General features: G+C 42.1%; 1 protein-coding gene across 4 annotated transcripts in view; it reads right to left on the reverse strand.

The window, feature by feature from the left end:
* Positions 1 to 406: 406 nt before the first annotated feature.
* The window catches only part of LOC137766390 (kalirin), a 469,434-nt gene continuing 451,575 nt past the window's right edge, over positions 407 to 18,265 (reverse strand). For 2 of the 4 annotated variants that reach the window (XM_068546591.1, XM_068546590.1), the window contains exon 34: positions 407 to 1,219. In XM_068546591.1, the coding sequence (XP_068402692.1) occupies positions 1,157 to 1,219 (63 nt within the window). In that variant the 3' untranslated portion in view covers positions 407 to 1,156. Of the gene's footprint in view, positions 1,220 to 7,195; positions 7,328 to 15,247; positions 15,517 to 18,265 lie in introns of those variants that run through there. The other 2 variants (XM_068546593.1, XM_068546592.1) reach the window with 2 other exon arrangements.

The raw sequence follows: 18,265 nt of genomic DNA on the forward strand, positions 1-18,265 counted from the left end.
AACTTTCAGGATTTTAAGGAACGCTTTACCCAAGCCCTCCCCCATAACCCAGTTGAGGGAAGTAAGCGCAACTTTGGGACCTCTTAGAAATAAGGTTTAATCTATTGAAAATAAAGCAGTGGGCCTTAAAAAAATTAGAAAATGAATATATATATATACATATATATACGTAATGGAGTCATCTTTGCCTCTTGCCTTGGTGTGGGGTTTCCATGAAACTGTGTTGGGGGTAGGGGCTCTCTCTGGAGTGTTTTGAAAGTTGGAGGCCTTTTTTTTTTATTTTTTAACTTTTTATTATGAAAAACTGCAAACATATACAAAAGGGAGAGAATGATATAATAAATACCCACGTACCCATCATCTAGTCTCAACAATTATCAACACGTGGCCAGTCTGTTTCATTTATTTCTTCTCCCACTTCCCACCCATCCCCTAAGAGGACAATTTGGTAGCCAAGGAAGGCTGGGAGGGTGATCCTTGATCCAGACACCTCAGGAGTGAGTGAGGTTAGGGAGGAGCTAGAAAATCGTGACAGAACCTGGGTAGGCTGAAGCAGACAGAATATTTTTTGGGAGAAGTGGTTCCTGCCAGTGTTTGGGAAAGGCTGGAGTTCCCTCATCTTCCATAAACCATAACCGTAAACTGTCCCTCCTTCCTCCTCCCTCCTTCTCATGACATGGGGGAGGCAGGCTGGATTAGAATGACGGGTTTTTCCAGACTGGGGCCACTGACAATAGAAACATTCAACCTGGAGAAGAACTCCAGGGACAAGTACGTCCCTCTGATGAACCTGCCCACTCACATGGCAGACCTCTAGGGCAGCGAGGGCCCGGGGGTGCCTAGTGTTCAGACTGGGAGCTGGGGGGGGGCAGTGCGTCGGGCCACGGGGCCTCTCACAGGTCCCTACCGTCCCACCATTTTAGACTTTGGAGAGAAGCTCGGCAACCTCGAATTGCACCCGGTAGAGAAAGAAGCAAAGGGCCCCGAGGGGTGAGCCCGTGGCCCATGGGGGGCAGATTTTGCCTGGAACATGTGGCCCTCTGAGCAAAGGCTGCACCCCACCCCAGCCCTGCCAGAGCCGTCTCAAGAGAGGTGGGTGATGGGAGTCCAGGTGGGAGGTCCCAACGGCGGCACGGCTAACCCGGTGAGCTGCGTGCTAAACGTAAGTGGAGAAAGGATCTCCAGGTCCCAGGTACCACCGAGGAGCAAGGTTGCCATCCTGTTAAGAAAAGGGCCGGGGCTCTGTGATTTGCATATAACTTTGCAAAAATTTCCATGAGATTCCTGTAGCCTTTTATAGAAAACAGAGTGAAACCGTCAGTGCGACCTAATGTATTTCTAGCAACCCAACGCACAGAGTGCAACCTGGCAAACACACAGTCATAATTTTAGAGGAAATGGAGGAAGCAGAGTGCTGTGTAGGACAGTACTTGGTCTGAAGGTTCAGAAGAAGCCAACCGGGTCCAGGATCCAGAGGAGGATCACTTACTGGACACTTTTAACTGTGAAACACTGTCAAAGTTCAAATCTGTATACTGTTCCTCGCATTAGTTCCCTGTAGAGCACTCTGGCTGTGGCTTTCCAATTTCCCAGACAGGTAAGGAGGAGGAAAGCCAGGAATAATATAAATAGGGATGCATTAAATATGAGGTCCAGTGCACCAAGGAGGGAAGGGGGGCTGGGATGAATTGGGAGACTGGGATTGACATATATACACTAATACGCATAAAATAGATAACTAAGGAGAACCTGCTGTATGGCACAGGGAGCTCCACTTTGCTGTACAGTAGAAACTAACACAACATTGTAAAACAACTATACCCCGATTTAAATAAACATATGAGGTCCAGTGGCAGTGATCATTAGTGTTTATTTCATACCCTTTTTGTTTTGTTTTGTTTTCTTGTTTCACCTCTTTTAGGGTCCCTATGCCCTACCAAGTCTTACCATGACATTCAGTTGGGGGAAAGAAACTGAGAAAAGTTTACCCATTTATGCAGCAGATTTTTAGTAGCAACTGACTTAACATTCCTGATTTCACGTGTTTCCAGCGTCCATAAAATGGTAGTCTGGACTTTTTCTAAGGCACGCAGTTGGTTAGTGCAGGCTGCAAGGCCAGCTGAGGGAATGGATTACTGAGTGAGGGAGTGAGGGAGCCATGCCAGAGACCCCATATCCCAGTGTTGGTTCCACCATCTCTACTGGGCCATTGGAGGCCATGGAATCATCGTTTCTTTAAGAACAATGGCCCCTCAAAGAGAACCAACTTCTAGTGCTATTGGAAGAGTGACATATTTTAAAAAGCAATGGCTCTTAGCCAAGAGAAAAATTCAAGATGAATTAAAGAATATGACCTTCCACTTGACTGTGGCTCAGCTCATGCTATCAAAGGCTGCCTTAGAAAAATGAGAAAAACAGTATGAGACTCTCTTAGTAAGACCTCCAGCAAGGCAAAAACTGTTCCTTAAGGGAGAGAAAACACTTCAGCATCAAGTTCAAATGGCAGTTACCCTGAGCTGTGGGGAAGGTAGCAGGTGCTAAGGATTCAGGAGGGAGATGAGATTCTGAAGAAAGCCAGGGGCAGTATGCATGCATTTGTGAAAGGGCAAAGTACTGGGCTCACCTTTTCCAGGGCAAAAGGGACTCAAAAATTTTAAATCATATTTTCCTTTGCATAATGTTACATTTATGGACTGGGGGGGAGGTAGTATCAGCTGTCCTGATTAGCTAGTCCCCCACATCATAATTCACTGTCAGTACCAGTTTATAGGTGTGCTATTACATCTGTAGAACTTATTTTAGTGGCAGAATTTAATAGTTTTACAAGTGCTGAATTTCACATTTTGCTCTTTATACAATGGTTAAAATTCTGAAGGGGGAGAACAGTTTTAAAAAATATTTTTAGTGTCATCATTATTAATAGCTAATTTATTTGTGTCACTTTTATTGTCACTATTATTAACGGCTAATATTTATTGCATGTTTACCATGTGCCAGGTGAAGTGCTGAGTGTTTGGCACGCATCATTTCACATAATTTGCACCACAACCTTATGGGGTGGGTAATAACCATTACCCCCATTTTGCAGATTGAAGCACTGAGGTCCTGCCCAGGATCATACAACTGACAGTGGAGGGGCTGAGATCTGAACTGAGGTTGGTTTGACTCCAAAGGTGTCCTAACCACTGTGCTAGGTTGCCTTTTGTAAAGGAGAATCCATCTGTTAAATGATATTTGTACGTGTGTAATGTTTGTGGATTCCAAAGGTCTTAGAAAGCATCCTTCACACATTTGGAGGATCCATGTTATCCCTGAGGACCTAACTAGAAGTGGTTTGGGTCACCTCATCATGTGTATTCATTAGATTTTGCACAAAAACTTTTATCCCCTTTTAAACCTCAAGTTGTGATGGTCTCTGTGTACCTGCAAATCTATCTGATGATGGCTTGATATGTGAGACATATAAGAAATGAAGGCATGTAAGCAAACTGAACCCTTGTTCTCCAAAACTCTGAGAAAACACATACACATTTACATAGGAAGCCATTGTTTTATATGGCCCAGTTGATACCTTAAAAGACTAGTTAACACCAATGCATAGCTCTTTAAAAATGACGGCCATTCATGATCTCATTGAGATGATTTTCTAAAAATCTGGCCTAGGGCAAAGACTAGTGGGAAAAGTTTAAGTGGAAGTGTGGTTAAAAAAAAAAAAAAAAAGGCTATTAAATTTCTTTGAAATGCTAATGATCTCTATTATTTAGAAAATAACTCTCTGCTTGGAATTCACAGATACCCCACATCCAATCACCCTCTACCTTTGGCATTCTGATTCAACAGGCCAGTGAGGAGCCTGGGATGCGTTTTTTGAAATGATTCCTCGGTAATTCTAAGGGTCACCTGGTTTAAAATCCTTAAGGCAGAGGCCTTTTCTATGTACCAGCCACTCCATGGTTGGAAACCTGAGTTTTGCAGCATTTCAACTGCATTTTCACATCTGCCAGCACACATTGTCCAGAAGCACTTGGGCATTTTCCATGAGGAGCAAGAATCAGTGAGACCCATTTTAATAGGACAGCAGCTTTTATTAACCAGACCTCCCCAGAATTCTTTTTTTTTTGGGGGGGGGGCACCTATATTGAGATTTCTCCCAGCTCCCTCTATTTAGGTGCAGACCCTTTCATAGGAACAGATTACTTATTTATTTAATATACTGTAGGTCTCATTCTAATATTAGACACTCATAATACGAGTTTTCTGAGTTATGAAGAGATGTTCTACAGTCCCTGGGTGCACAAGAGACATCATTGGACATCCAATGGTATAAAAATTGCCATAAATGGGGAACATATTTGTTATATTATAGATTTCCATCCTTTCTCGTTCCACAAAGAATCTGAGGCAGCTATTTTGCAATATATTTTTAAATGCATCTTCAGTTGACTACATATTCTAGATGCTTCTGTCTGATGGATTTGGAAGCCACTGAGGCAGGTGTGTGCTTGAATCACTAGTCCCGTGGCCAAGACATAATAAACAGCCTCCTCTAGTTCCTGACTCGTGCCATGCTCCACTAGACACAGCAGCCGCTGAGCAGTTAGCACATGTAATACACAGAACATGGTATGTTCTTGGTTTTTTATTCTTTTCTTCCCCTTGTTCTTGGTTTTTTAATTCAGGTGCATTTCATTCAGTTGGTCAGGAGGGAGAAACAGTAAGACTTACAGCATTTGGGCCAAAATGTTGCTTTGTGTGTTTCTGCCTGAATCACCCAACTGTTTTCGTTCATGAACTTGGCCAGCAGAAGGCAGCGTACAAAGAGAAAGACGTGAGAAAGACCTGGGTTCAAATCTCAGCTCTGCCACTTTCTGGATGTGTGACCTTGGGCAATTATTTAACTTCTACATTCTTCCTCATCTGCAAAATGAGGATAACGATACTTACCTTGAAGAATTGTGAGGATGGAGTGAGAGATTATACATAAAACGCCAGGCTCATAGTAGGAGTTCAGGAAGAAAGACAATTGCTACTGTCAGTCGATTATGCTCTGGATGCTTCCTTACAGCAGCAGACTTCGTGCTTTTCTCCGCCTGCCCAATTACAGCAGGGGCTTCTAAGGGAAAGGACTGTATGTTTTTCAGTAGATGGGCGGGGTCCTTGGTGGGGACTTTGGGGACTTCACTGCTTTGTTTGTATTCCTCCATTACGCACAGGGAACTGCAAATCCCATATTAACTGGTTTAAAAGAGCCTTTCTCCACCTCAAATTTCAAACTAGGGCCCAGACTGGAAATGTTCCTTCATCAGAACGAAAAACTGAGATACAGACAAGTACAAATGTTGAATCGTGCAGAGAGAAAAGACATCAACATCATGAAATATGTTTTCAGTTTAGCTCTTTTTCAGAACTGATTTTTGTGACTTTCTTTGTTCTTTCCTGTTTCCTGCTCTGCTTTTGGCTTTTAGACATGTGTGCGTGCCGCTCATCCTGACCCCAGGGCCCCTCAGCGGGAATTCAGTAAGGAGGTGACTGGTTAGGAACAGTTGGCTGAGCTGCTTGGTGAAGAGCAGGGAGACCCTGGAGGTGGTGCCGAGCCAGGCTCTGCTATGTCGCCTCCGGGCTCTGAGGCCGGGGGGTCCCCACTTCCAGAACACCGCCCCAGAGGAAAGAAATGAGCCACAGCGAGGAAGAGTCACTCGCCCTGATTTTCATCTTTCCATTTCTCCTTCCGCTCTTGGAGAGAACCGTGAGACTAGGCAGGGTGGGAGAAACATCCTTGACAATGTTTGCTTCATGCAATTTTTTTGTTCCAAGTTCAGAAAGGTTAGAAACTGTCTTTTTACCAAGATTTCGAATCAGAAATTTTCCCCGTGTCCTTAAGACAGTGGGAGATGAGGGAGGAGGAGGGAGGGGAGGGGGTGGGGGAGCTGTGTGTTGACCTAATGATGAACCTGCTATTAGGAACCTTGCCGCCCGTGCAGGGGTGACCCATCCCTCCTACCCCAGGTCCCAGTGTCCCCACGCTGATCACTCAGGAAACCCCTCCATCTGGAGTCACAGGGGATTAAAACCAAACTGGAAACGTGTCTGCCTTTTCTCTCTCCCACTGCATATATCTCTTCATAAAATCTCTTCATGAACTTGAAAGTGTATTTCGAGCTTTCCCTCACCTTTTCCATACTTTTCAAAACAGCTGAGTTTGGGGGAAAACCCTGATGAACTCCCTATCCACCTCTCCCACCCCCACCCCCAAATTTTCCTTCTCTTTCCTTCCACTGTCCAAGGCTCCTGACCTTCACAACCAAACAAAGTTGTCAGTTCCCCAGCTCAGAACCTTCAGCAACCTCGGCCCATCCTGCAAGTCAGCCCAAATTCACGGGCTGGTCATTTTCTCTCATCTGGAGATGCTGAGCAGAAGTCCATCCCTCTGTTCCCTACTAGGCCCCTGCTTGTCCCTTTGTCCTTGGTTGACACAGAGGGTTGATCTCAGCAATCATCTAATAATTGTGTCCTAGCCTTAAAAATAGCATCTATTAGGTCTTTGTTGTTGTTGCTACTAATAAAAGTAATTTGACTTATCATAGAGAATTTGGAAAAAGCCACCATCCAGAAATAACCACGATTTACTTGTTGGTGTATTTCCTTCATCTGTACATACATGCATACATATATGTATATACGAATAATGTATATATGCATACAGGAGCACAAATACACACACATGTACACACATCCACATTCCTTTTAATGTTTAACAGAAAAACTGGTCTTTCATATTTAGAGGGAAAAGGAAGACCCCAAGCAGGTGGGAAAGAAAAATAACCCCAGGCTGCAGCTCAGGTAGGCTCTTCACCTGTGCCAGCTGCGGCCATGAGCCTTTGGAGCACCTGGCTTATTGGTTTGTAATGTCACGGGCCTGATGGCTGAGGAAAATAGCCAAGCTATCCCTGCCTCCCAGACCACGTAGATGAATCCTTCTTAGAGAGCAATATGGGAAACACATTCAGAGATGCACAAAAGTTCATAAATATACACAAACACAAGTTATACACATAAAACATATTCAAACAAGTCTTTTCTGAGCCCTCTCTGCGAATGCCCAGCTCTATCTCAGCGCATTGCCGATAACACAAGGTATCACACGTGAGCTTTTGGATTTGTGGGTCTCAGGATTCAGCTGCTGAGACAAAAACTAACCCATGGGAAACAATAGCAGACTGGAAGGAGATGGTTTCTCACAAAGTGCTGATGAAAGGGACTCCAGAGATCATTCTAATAATGAAGAAAATGCGTTCCAGCAACATTCTTCCTGAGGTCAGAAACATATCTATCAGGACAGAGAGAGAATTTTGGAGACACAGTGATACAGTATATGTTAGACATATACTAACAAAGGCAATTATGATTTGAAAGATCATTATATCTTAGTGAAGATAATCACACATATCTACCGGAAAACATGTTAGAGGAGAGGTCCCCAGGGGAGGTGCAAGACCAGGAGGAAGTGGCCTGTTTATCAGGATGCTCTAGGACCTAGAGAATGTCGCTGTGGTTTGGGAGACATGTTTCTCCTCTTGAAGCTCCCAGAGAGAGACTTTATATATTATATAAAAATCTGAAGCCAGGCTAAGGAATGTGCAATCACTGTGATCATCCAGTGGAATGTTATTTCAGGAGGAGGATAGAGAATGAAGGAGAGCTGAGATGGCTTCGAGACCAAGCTGTGGATGGGGATGTAGGCCAGGAGCAGACCCGGGAGATGGCACATGAGTTTAGTTTCAGTTCTGTTGAGTAGACTGCAGTGAGTCATCCAAGAGCAGTTATATCATAGACAGCTGGAAATACGGTAGTGGGTCCCAGAGTGGAAAGTGAGGGCTAGAAACAGACATCTTTCAACTCATTGCTAAGAGTGCAACTTCATGCTAAGTAATACGGAAAACACAAAGTAAAACATATATGCTTTGGATGTTAAAGAATGATATTCGATTTTGGCAGGGGGTAGGGAGCAATATTGCTGGCTCAGAGGTGGTGGCAGGAGATTAATGTGGAGTAGTGAGCATTTCCATGAAGGAGGCATGAGTCAGGCTGGTAGTGAGGGGTGGGTAGGATGTGATTAGGTAAAGTCGGTGGGCATTATAGGAAATGGAAGCAGCAGGAGCAGATCACAACATGAGTGGGGGCACTCGATTGCCATTGTTTACTTTGTACCAGATGCTGTAGTAGACAGTAAAGATAGAAGCAACATTAAGATCAAGACATGGTTGTCAAAAAACTCACAATGTAACATGGGAGAAAGACATACAGGCAACCAATTGTTTGGGAAGTGCAATTAGGCTGCAACATATAAATTGCCAATATTCAATCAACCATTTTGGATCCACAAAAGTGGCAGTTTCATATGATTCCATCTAATATAAGTGCATTATAGTGTATATAAAAGGTAAGGGTCTCTGAAGGATCATGCATAGGAAGGGAAACTATATAAATGACTTTGGAGGTGGGCCTGTACTTTATTCTAAATAAATGTGCTACTGAAGGCTTTTAACAGATAAGTGAGATACTGAAAGAGATGTTTTAGGAAGATGAATTTGGTGCCAGTAGAAAAGATAAAATGCAGGGGCAAAATCCCAAAAAGCAGTGGGGGACATTTAGGAGGCTACTTAAAGAATTTAAGCAAAGGGTGACCAAGGCCTGACCAGGGTGATGTGACAGACAATTTGAGGGAATCATCCTCAGGACTTGGCAACAGACCGGCTGGCTATCAGGGGATATGCCCCAAAACGGATCCACAGATACAAACCTGGGTATCTGGAAAATCCTGCTTCTATCCCAAACAGGGAAGTCAAACCAAGTTGCTGGTTTGAAAGAAAAAGAAAATATTCTGATGCTGAGACTGAGGGAAGCCGACATCAAACTGGAAAGACCTACAGTGACAGTGTTCATTATGTCACCATTTGGTCTTATATTTGCTTGTTGGTTTCCTGGCTCTCCAGTAGAACTGAGTGTTCGTAAGGTTGGGAACTGGCCTGTTTGGTGTCACTGCTGCATCTCCAGCCTGCAACAGTGCCTGACACATAGTAGGTGCACAAAAAATGTGCTGGGTGAACAAACAATGAACATGGAACTGCCGTTAGGAGTAACGTCATTTCAGAGATATCATGTTGGAATTTTTGTCATGGACATCAGTATGGAAGCAACAAAAACTACCGTTGAAGGTGGGGGAGGATCTGGAGAAAGAAGAATCAGGAGACGTTCCAGTGCAGGGAGCATAAAGTAACAAAGAGGTGTGAGATGGCAGAGGGAAAGGAGATGCTTGACAATAAGAGGGAAAGAAGAGGTGTTGAATGGATGTACTGGTTGGAGGTGGGTACAAAGCATGAGGTTCAGAGCCTGTGGGTAGTTTAACTTTAGACTCTCTCTGAGTCTAAGAGAAAGAATGAGAGCATAAAAGGACAGTTACACATCAAGGTGAAGATAAGAGTAATTCTGTAACTATCATGCTAAAAAAACAAGCAAACAAACAAAGAAAACTCTCAGTGTTTCTTGGATAATACTCAATAAAATCTGAATTCCTTTGAATGGTGTCCAGAGTCTGCCATGATCTGACCCAACCAATCATTTCAGCCTTGTTTCTGACAGCTCACCTCACAAACTCCGCACTTCATCAGGCATATTTACTGTGCATGCCCCAAACGTATCCTATATTTTCCTTTCTCCCTTTCCCTGCTCTTGCTGTTTGATCCATTTAGGATGACTTTCCTCCCCACTCCCAATACCAATGCTGCCTGGATAAACTCTACCCACTTGGTAAAGTTTAATGCTGAACCTTCTCTAATCTTCCCAAACTAGGTAAGTTTGAGTTTCTTAATAATATTTGTTCCCCATTTCTAGTTATCTTTCTTACCCACAATGCCCAACACATTACCTTGTGTTTATTGGGTCTTCGTTTATTGATTTAACAAATATTAACTGAGTCCCTCCTGTGAATCAGTATTTTGTTAGATTTGGTGATGCAGTGGGGGTATAAAACAGGTATGTCTCCGCCCTCATGGACTTAACATCTGGTGGAGGAGGCAACTGTGTAACCAAACAAATGCTTATTTAGTAAATAATGGTGATAAGTTCCAAGAAATAACAATACAGAATACAGTGAGAGATATGACTTGGGGAGGGGAGTTAGTCAGAGGGTCAGGAAGGGCTAAGATATGAAAGAAGAGAGAGCAAAAGGAGTGGGAAACAAGGCTGAAATGATTGGTTGGGTCAGGTCATGGCAGACACTGGAGAGCAAAGGGAGAAAGTATTTTCCAGGCAGAGGAAACAAAGGACCTGAGACGGCAAGAAACCTGACACATTCAAGGAAGGCCAGGAACGTTGCGAGGCAGGAAACAAGAGGAAGAGTGGCTGCAGGGAGGAGAAGAGGGCTGAGGTCCTGACAATGCCCTCGTAGGTCATGTTGAGGACTTTGGTATTCACCTTAAGGGCAAAAGGACCCTCTCAAAGGGCTTGAAGCCATAGATGCGAAGAGCTTGCATTTTAAAAAGGTCGCATTGGTCTCAGAGTGGAGAAAAGATTAGAGGAAAGTAAGAGTGAATGTCTGGGGACCAATTAGGAGGCTTCTTTCATAGGCCATGTGTGATAGGACAGTGGCTTGGACCAGAGTGGATTATACAGACCCTCAATAAATACCAAAGGAGTGCAGAATCAGTGTTTTGGAGTCAATCACTAGGACTGAGAAAAGGTGAGTTTCACCTTTACAAATCTTTCCCCTAATGTAAATCATAGTCTACGTCACCTCAGCTACACCACCTTTTTCTCCCCATTTAAATCTTTTTATGAATATCTTTACATCTCTGACTTCTTAAAAAGCAAAGTACACTGAACATAATTTCCCCATCTGTTGACAATTACACAAACCAACATGAGTAATAGTTATGGTGTAGTACAAAATACAAAGGATGTTGGAAGACATGCCAGGTGATATAGCACTCTTGGTACCTTCACTAAATAGAACCCAACTGCTGGAGTTTTATTTCCTCCTTCAGCTTTTGCTTTCATAGCTTTTCTGCTTCCTCTCTTGCTGTAAATAGCTCAGCCTTCGTGGCTATTAGTGTGTCTATATAAAAGTAACTTCCTCCTCTTTTAATTTTCTTAGGGGCTAAGTAACTAGATGACAGAGATGGTAAGCATTACATATAAAATTAGGATTGGAGAGGCTTTCCTGTGAGCACAGATGCTTAGTTTTGCTATGTAAAGATTTCCTTCCTGGGTCTTGGATCTGTTTGTCAGACAACTGAGTTCCAAATCCAATGGACTTATCCTTTTTTTCTAATACATTTCATCGCTTTAACTGTATTACCTGTCACATAATATATAGAGTAAAATGCAACAGATACCTTGAAAAAAGTCAACTAGTTCTTATTCTTTTATTAAAACAGGGGTAGGGACTTCCCTGGTGGCGCAGTGGTTAAGACTCCATGCTTCCAATGCAGGGGTCCTGGGTTTGATTCCTGGTCAGGGAACTAGATCCCACATGCATGCCACAACTAAGAAGTTCACATGCCACAACTGAGGAGCCCACGAACTGCAACTAAGGAGCCCGCCTGCTGCAACTAAGACCCGGTGTAACCAAATAAATAAATAAATAAATATTTTAAAAAAGAAAAAAACAGGGGTAAACTTAGAGATTGACAGAAACCTACATTATATATAAAGTTTCCATGGTGGTACACTATTATGTGGAGAAACAAATGATAAACTGTTATTTTAAAGGACTAAATGTAAGGAATGTCTCATTATGTCCCATCATATAAGTCTTTAACTTACAAACGTACTGCCTTCAAAATGTCAAATTAGATGTTTTTCAAGACACAATAGAGAGAGTGAAAAGACTAGCCACAGAGTGATAGCAGATACTTACAATGTGCATAATCAACAAAGGACTAATATCTAGAATATATAAAGAAATCCTAAAAATGCGTAAGAAAAAACCAGACAACTCACAACTAGGCAAAGGCTTGAACAAGGACGTAAAGAAGAAAATCCAAAGGCCCAACAAGATATGGAAAGGCTTCAACCTCATTAGTAATTAGGGGAACGCAAATTAAAACCATAAGCAGATATTACTACATACCCATCAGATCCCCCAAAATTTTGAAGTCTGGCATATCAAGTATACTCAAGGATGTAGTGCAACAGAAAAATCTCACAGATACTGGTAGGAGTGGAAATCTGGTATCCGCATTTTGAAAAATAGATTACACCATCTAGTTAAGTTGAAGACATATATATATATATATATCTCCTATTACCTAGCAATTTCCTTTTTTTTCCACCTAGAAATTTCACTCCTACCTTTACACCCTTGAGAAACTCAAGTACATGTGTACAAGGATACATATAAAAGAATATTCATAGCAGTATTGTTCACAGCAGCCCCAAACATCCCATGTGCAGAATAGATAAATAAATTATGGTATATTCATACAATGGTATATTATACAACAGTGAAAATGAATGAAAAACTACACACATCAGCATGGATGAATTCCATAAAAATGAGTGTTGAATGAGAGAAGACACACACACAGTATGATCTAGCCATATAAATTTAAAAACAGCCGCATTGAAACTATATTGTTTAGGGATACATACATAGGAGGCAAAATAATAAAGAAAAGTAAGGACAGTATTATTATGAATGTCAGGAGAATGGTTACCTCTAGGGAAGAAGACAGGGTTGTGATCAGGGAGGGGCACACAGGGGGCTTCTGGATAGCTGGCAATGTCCTGCTTTCATGAACTGCATGGTTTTATTACATACATGTTCACTTTATAATTATCCATTCACATGTTTAGTACTTTTTGATGCATTTTCAGCATATATATTTTACATTAATAAATTTTTAAAAAGGTTAATGTAAACCAGATGTTTCTGATTAGGAATGCATTTCATCCATAGAAATAAGAGTATAAATAACAGCTAATTAATCAGACAAGCCCATAACTCTCATTAGGTAATAGTATAAGTTAAATACTGCACATTTCAAATATATTTTGGAAAATAATATAGTTGCAATATTATCAGCTAAACAAAATATATACAAGAGAAATTATGAGTAAGGATTATTTTAAAGTATCTGATACCAGACTGGAAAAGATAAAAAATATTGAAGATATACTAGATTGCAAGACTGGGGAAACTGACACTCATACTCAGCTGGAGAGAGTATAGATTGGTCCAGCTTCTGTAGGGGATGATCTAACAATGTCTATCAACATTTTTAAATGCATATTCTACTTCTAGGAAGCTATCCTGTTAATATACTCATGACCGACAAGTGTGAGAAACTGTATCTGTACAAGAATTACAGACCTGTCTGTAATGGTAAAAGATTAGAAACATCCCATACACCCATCAATAGAAGACTAGTTAAATGAGTTATGGTACTCTAAGTATGGAATACTGTGTAGCCATCAAAAAGAATGATGCAGCTCTACATGTCCTGCTATGAAATTACCCAGATTTGTTACAAGGAAAAAAGTATAAAACAGTACTTATCATATGCTATTACTTATTTAAACATTTTTTAAAAAGAATAATTAAGTATGACCTCTTATATTTTAAAATAATCTCTCTAGAAAAATACCCACATTTTAAATCATGTTTATGTATTATTGCTTCAAAAGTTCTTTTAAAAAATCTTCAGTGCATATGCTTAAGGAAAAACAGATTTAATTATATTATTATGAGGAACAATAAGAAAGTTTTGGTAAAAATTCTAAGGGGACTTTTGAATAGTTCCCATCAGAGCTAACAGGCCATTAAAAAAAAAGCCTAATTCCACATCAAAACGAAATACTTCTTTTGATACAATGTATCAGTAGCATTGCTCTTTTACAGACTGTCCATGATTAGAATAATTATTCTGGGATCAAAACTGATACCAAGGAGGAGAAATAGAAGGAAGATGAACTTCAAGGCCAAGCTCAAATTTCACTTCTGGTTTAAAAAGCCTTCCCTGGCTCCCAGGCTGTTTGTTGTTCAAAGTGGGTATACTTCTGTTACAAAATGTAGTATATGTGTGGCAAGTATGTATCTCACCTAACATTCATCTTCCTAGTTTCTCTGATGCCTCGCTCAGCAACTGGCATAAAGGAAGTGCTAAGTACAACTCTCCTTCCTTAAATACAAGTAACACCTATATAGCCACCCTATTTGGCATCACATATTAAGACCCCTGGGGGGTATGAACTCAGAAAACTCTGGGACAAGGACAGAGGTTGTTCTTATATATCCTGAATCTCCATGGTATCTGGTCACCAGTGGACACTCAATAAAATTCTGTTGAATAAAAGAATGAATTCAGTGCACCAAAATATTTGTAATAATTTTCCTTTTTTGCCTCTAGCTAATTTCATTCTTCTCTGTTAACAGATTTTTCTGCTTGACCAGGTGTTAATGGTAGTGTCTACTTATTTGCCCTCTAAATAACATAACCGATCTAGTGGTTTGGTCTGTGTCCCTGTTAGAAGTACTGTCTTAAATCTAATGGTAGAGAACATATCCTAAAAATCTTTCTCTTTGAGGAGCTCTCAATAAAATTTTCACAAGTACAATAAAGGTTCTTAATAGCTCGTATGTAAAGAGGCATAAAAATTGTGACTGTTCTCGTTTTGAGAGGTTGTGGGGTGAAGTGGGGGTAGGGACATCAGATAAGTTAGACTCTGTATTACAAATTTCAGATTCTAAAATTTGAAGTAACTCCATTTAACAAACTATTCCCCACTCCTCATCCCCTCACATCCTTCATCATCATCCTCATCATCATAACAGTTTAAAAAGAACTTTTTAAAAGAACAATTTTCCTTTGATATTCCTGTTATATGAGATAGAAGTAATTTTAATATTTGGGAGCTATGTGAATATTTCCTGATCTTGTCTCCTCATCTGGAATGTCTACCTGCCATGAAGGTAACCTTCCCTAATCAGGAATCTGCTGACGGCAACCACAGCTCAAAGATGATAGCGGCGGGAAATCTAACATTCTGGTTTGATTTCTGGTTTTAATTCAGGAAATTAAAAATTGGGGGACTACTTTCAAGAACTCCCAAATAATCTTTTCAAAAGAATTGCTAAATTCTTTTAAGATAAAAGCTGCAATGGTGTCAGTCACAGAGACATACAAAAAAATAGAAGTAAGTTGCAAGGCATTCCAAATACCTCAAAATTGAGCATATTTAAGTTCATATCAGCACAAAAGAGAAAGGTCTAAGCAGGCCACCAAGGTGCTTTGTCTGTTTTGTTCACTGTCTTATCCTCTGTGTTTACAATAGCACCTGCTGGACAGTAGGAGCTCAATAAATGCTTGATAAATTAATCAATGAGATAAAAAGATAGCATACATTAAAATCATGAGGAAAAGAGGACTTCCCTGGCGATCCAGTGGTTAAGACTCCGCACTTACGATGCAGTGGGTGCGGGTTCAATCCCTGGTCGGGGAACTAAGATTCCACATGCTGTGCAGTGTGGCCAAAAAAAAAAATTAAAAAAAAATCATGAGGCAAAGAAAAGGTAATGAATTTTTAATATCCTCTAGTGCTCACTAAGTCAGACTGTCATCCATGTGTAAGTGAGTAACAGCAAAGAGTAAGTGAAACTTTTTAAACCCCATTCCTGCAGCTGAAAGGACACCAGCTAGCAGGAGACAGGAGACAGACAGAAAAATACAGAACCTGTTATTTTTGTTTTTTTTTTTCCCTTCAGTACATCATGAAGTTCAGAGAGGAGTATAAGCCCTTGCATATGATGCAGAGAGCAACGCTTATGGGAGCAATCAGTAAGCATCTCACAGCCAGCATCAGGAGGGGCCATGCAGACCAGAGGAACAGCTCTCCTGAACTTCTAATCAATGTATACATGTCTCTGCAATCAGCAATTTTAAACAGAACCAATTAGAGCAATAATAATAATAATAATAATGACAGTAGATAAACATTCTGAACTTGGAAGACTCAACTCTAAGCCCTTACATATGGGGAAGCAGGAAACTTGACTATCAGCTCTGAAACAAGGCAGTGACTGCTCCAACACAACCAGAGCCAGACCCGTGTGGAACATGGCGGCAGAAGAATGGAAAGACTGATTACCAGAGGGAAGGGTCTGGTTGAAACTAGGGAGTAGACACCTGGAATGGGTCAGTCCTCACAGTTCTGCATCTTCCAGCAGTTTTCTCTCAACAGGAAGAGCTATCAGGGCAGAGGCAGGCTGCTCGCCTTGGTGGGCATTTGCTACTTGGCACCCGGGGAGAGATCCTGAGCCAAAGTCCCATCTTCACTGTGGTCCCTAGTGGAAGGCCACCACGGAGGACAGGCAAACATGTTTTTCTTGACAAGACCCTACTTTCTGGCACTAGGAGCACATCGTCTCACCCCAATGCCTCAAATGCTTAGATCTCCCCATCCCCATCCAGTGGCCACCACATCCCACTAGTCGTGGCAGACAGGTTGCCAGTAGCCATCAGCAGTGAGGAAGTGAAGCTAAGCTTCCAGGCAGGTAAAACCCAAACAAGCATTTTCAATCTAAGGTCAAGATAAAGAAACAGGATACTATTTATCCACTTGTCTATCCAACAGGCTTTTCTCAAGACTCCTATGTTATGGCCACAGAAAACATGTCATGTTTGACAGCACAGCACGCATGGGGGAAGGCAGCTCAGCTAAAGCGGAGCCGCCACTGCAAAGCCACCTTCGCCCGCCCCATCCACGCTCATCTCAGTGCTTTGGCTCTAGACGTTCATTTCTAGCAACACTTCTGCTTGAAATTTCTAGAAGAGTTAATTTTCGCACCCACAGGGAGAGCTTGCCTGCAGATACCAACACTCCTGGTGTCACTCTTAGTCATCCAGGAGCACAACTTTTTAAGAACAGTATTTCCTACAACCTGTTTCCCTCTTACCAGTGGCTTTAAGAAGGTAGATTCAGTCATCTTGTTCTTCACTAAAAGATCTTTTTAACTCACACAGAAGGAGAAAAGGGTAGTGGGGTAAGTGATATGCCAAGAAGTCTGTGCAGAATACTCCAGTAAAACCCTTGCCCTGAGAGCTGCCACTTCTCTCTCTGCCCGCAGCCTCCAGGCTGGCCCCCGCCCCCCTCCCCGGACGTGCCATCTCCCCATTTCGGGCCCCTCCTCCCCAGTGTGTCCGGCCGGCAGTGTACTCACTTGGGTCTTGTTTGCCTTGGACTGTTGCCAGCTAATCCACTTTCACATCTTGGCTTGATCTCAGATTTGCTTTCTCCTTCCACCAAAATTTTTAGGAACAGAATTCAGATCTGTGCTGGGCTGCGGCAGGGCTGAGCTGGTTCTGGAGACTCACTGCCCCACGCAGCTTGGAGGCAGGGGTCAGCCTTGCCGCAGTGCCTCCTGCCAGCTCTCAGAGCCTGACGGGGAATTTGCCTTGAGAGGTCTGAAGACTCTTCTGGGGCAGAATCACACTCCCACCAAGGCCACTATATGAGTCACAAGTACTTGCTATCAAAGACTCTGTGACAGGCATTAATACTTGGAAGGTATCTTTCCCGTTTGCCATATGCCAGCCCCGGAGACATTGGACTGGCCTACAGAACCTCTTTGTAATTTACTTTGCTGTGGATTTGCTGGGGCTGGGGCGGGATAGTATAGAGGCAGCTGGAGAAGAAGCCAGTAACAACTATGTTTGCTTTTTGCTACAAAGTTCTGGAAGCTGAACTATCAGGGTTACTACAAAAGTACTATGTTTTTAATCCCACTGAACAGGCAGGAGAGTGACTTGGTTTCGAGTCTGAGGTCTGCCATGAACTGGCTTTGTGACTCTGAGCAAGTCACTTTGTTCCCTTTAAACAGGATGGCGACAGAGGGCTAGAGGACCTCTCAGGTTCCATTCTTCCCTGAGCTTCTATGCTTCCAAATTCCAAACTTACCCCAAGTCAAATCTGGCCTCTGGCCACCCCTGCAGCTATCACACAGAGATCTAATCTACTGGCAAATCACCTTCTGCAATTTCCTTATTTCTGGAACATACACTTGCACAATGCCGCCACTAGAAACCAAGAGATTGGTGCGGCGCGATGCTCTGGGGTTTCCTGTGATCTGCCTGTGTGCAGCAAACTGTCCATCGGCTGCTGTGTGTTACGAAGCTTACTTGCTTTTTCAGTTGATTGGTAACGTTAAAGGTGGGCCTCTCCAGGGAGGTTTTCAAGCTCTGGAGTGTAAGTCAAATATTAAGTAAAA

The sequence above is a fragment of the Eschrichtius robustus genome, chromosome 6 (genome assembly GCF_028021215.1).
Source record: "Eschrichtius robustus isolate mEscRob2 chromosome 6, mEscRob2.pri, whole genome shotgun sequence".
Lineage (NCBI taxonomy): Eukaryota > Metazoa > Chordata > Mammalia > Artiodactyla > Eschrichtiidae > Eschrichtius > Eschrichtius robustus.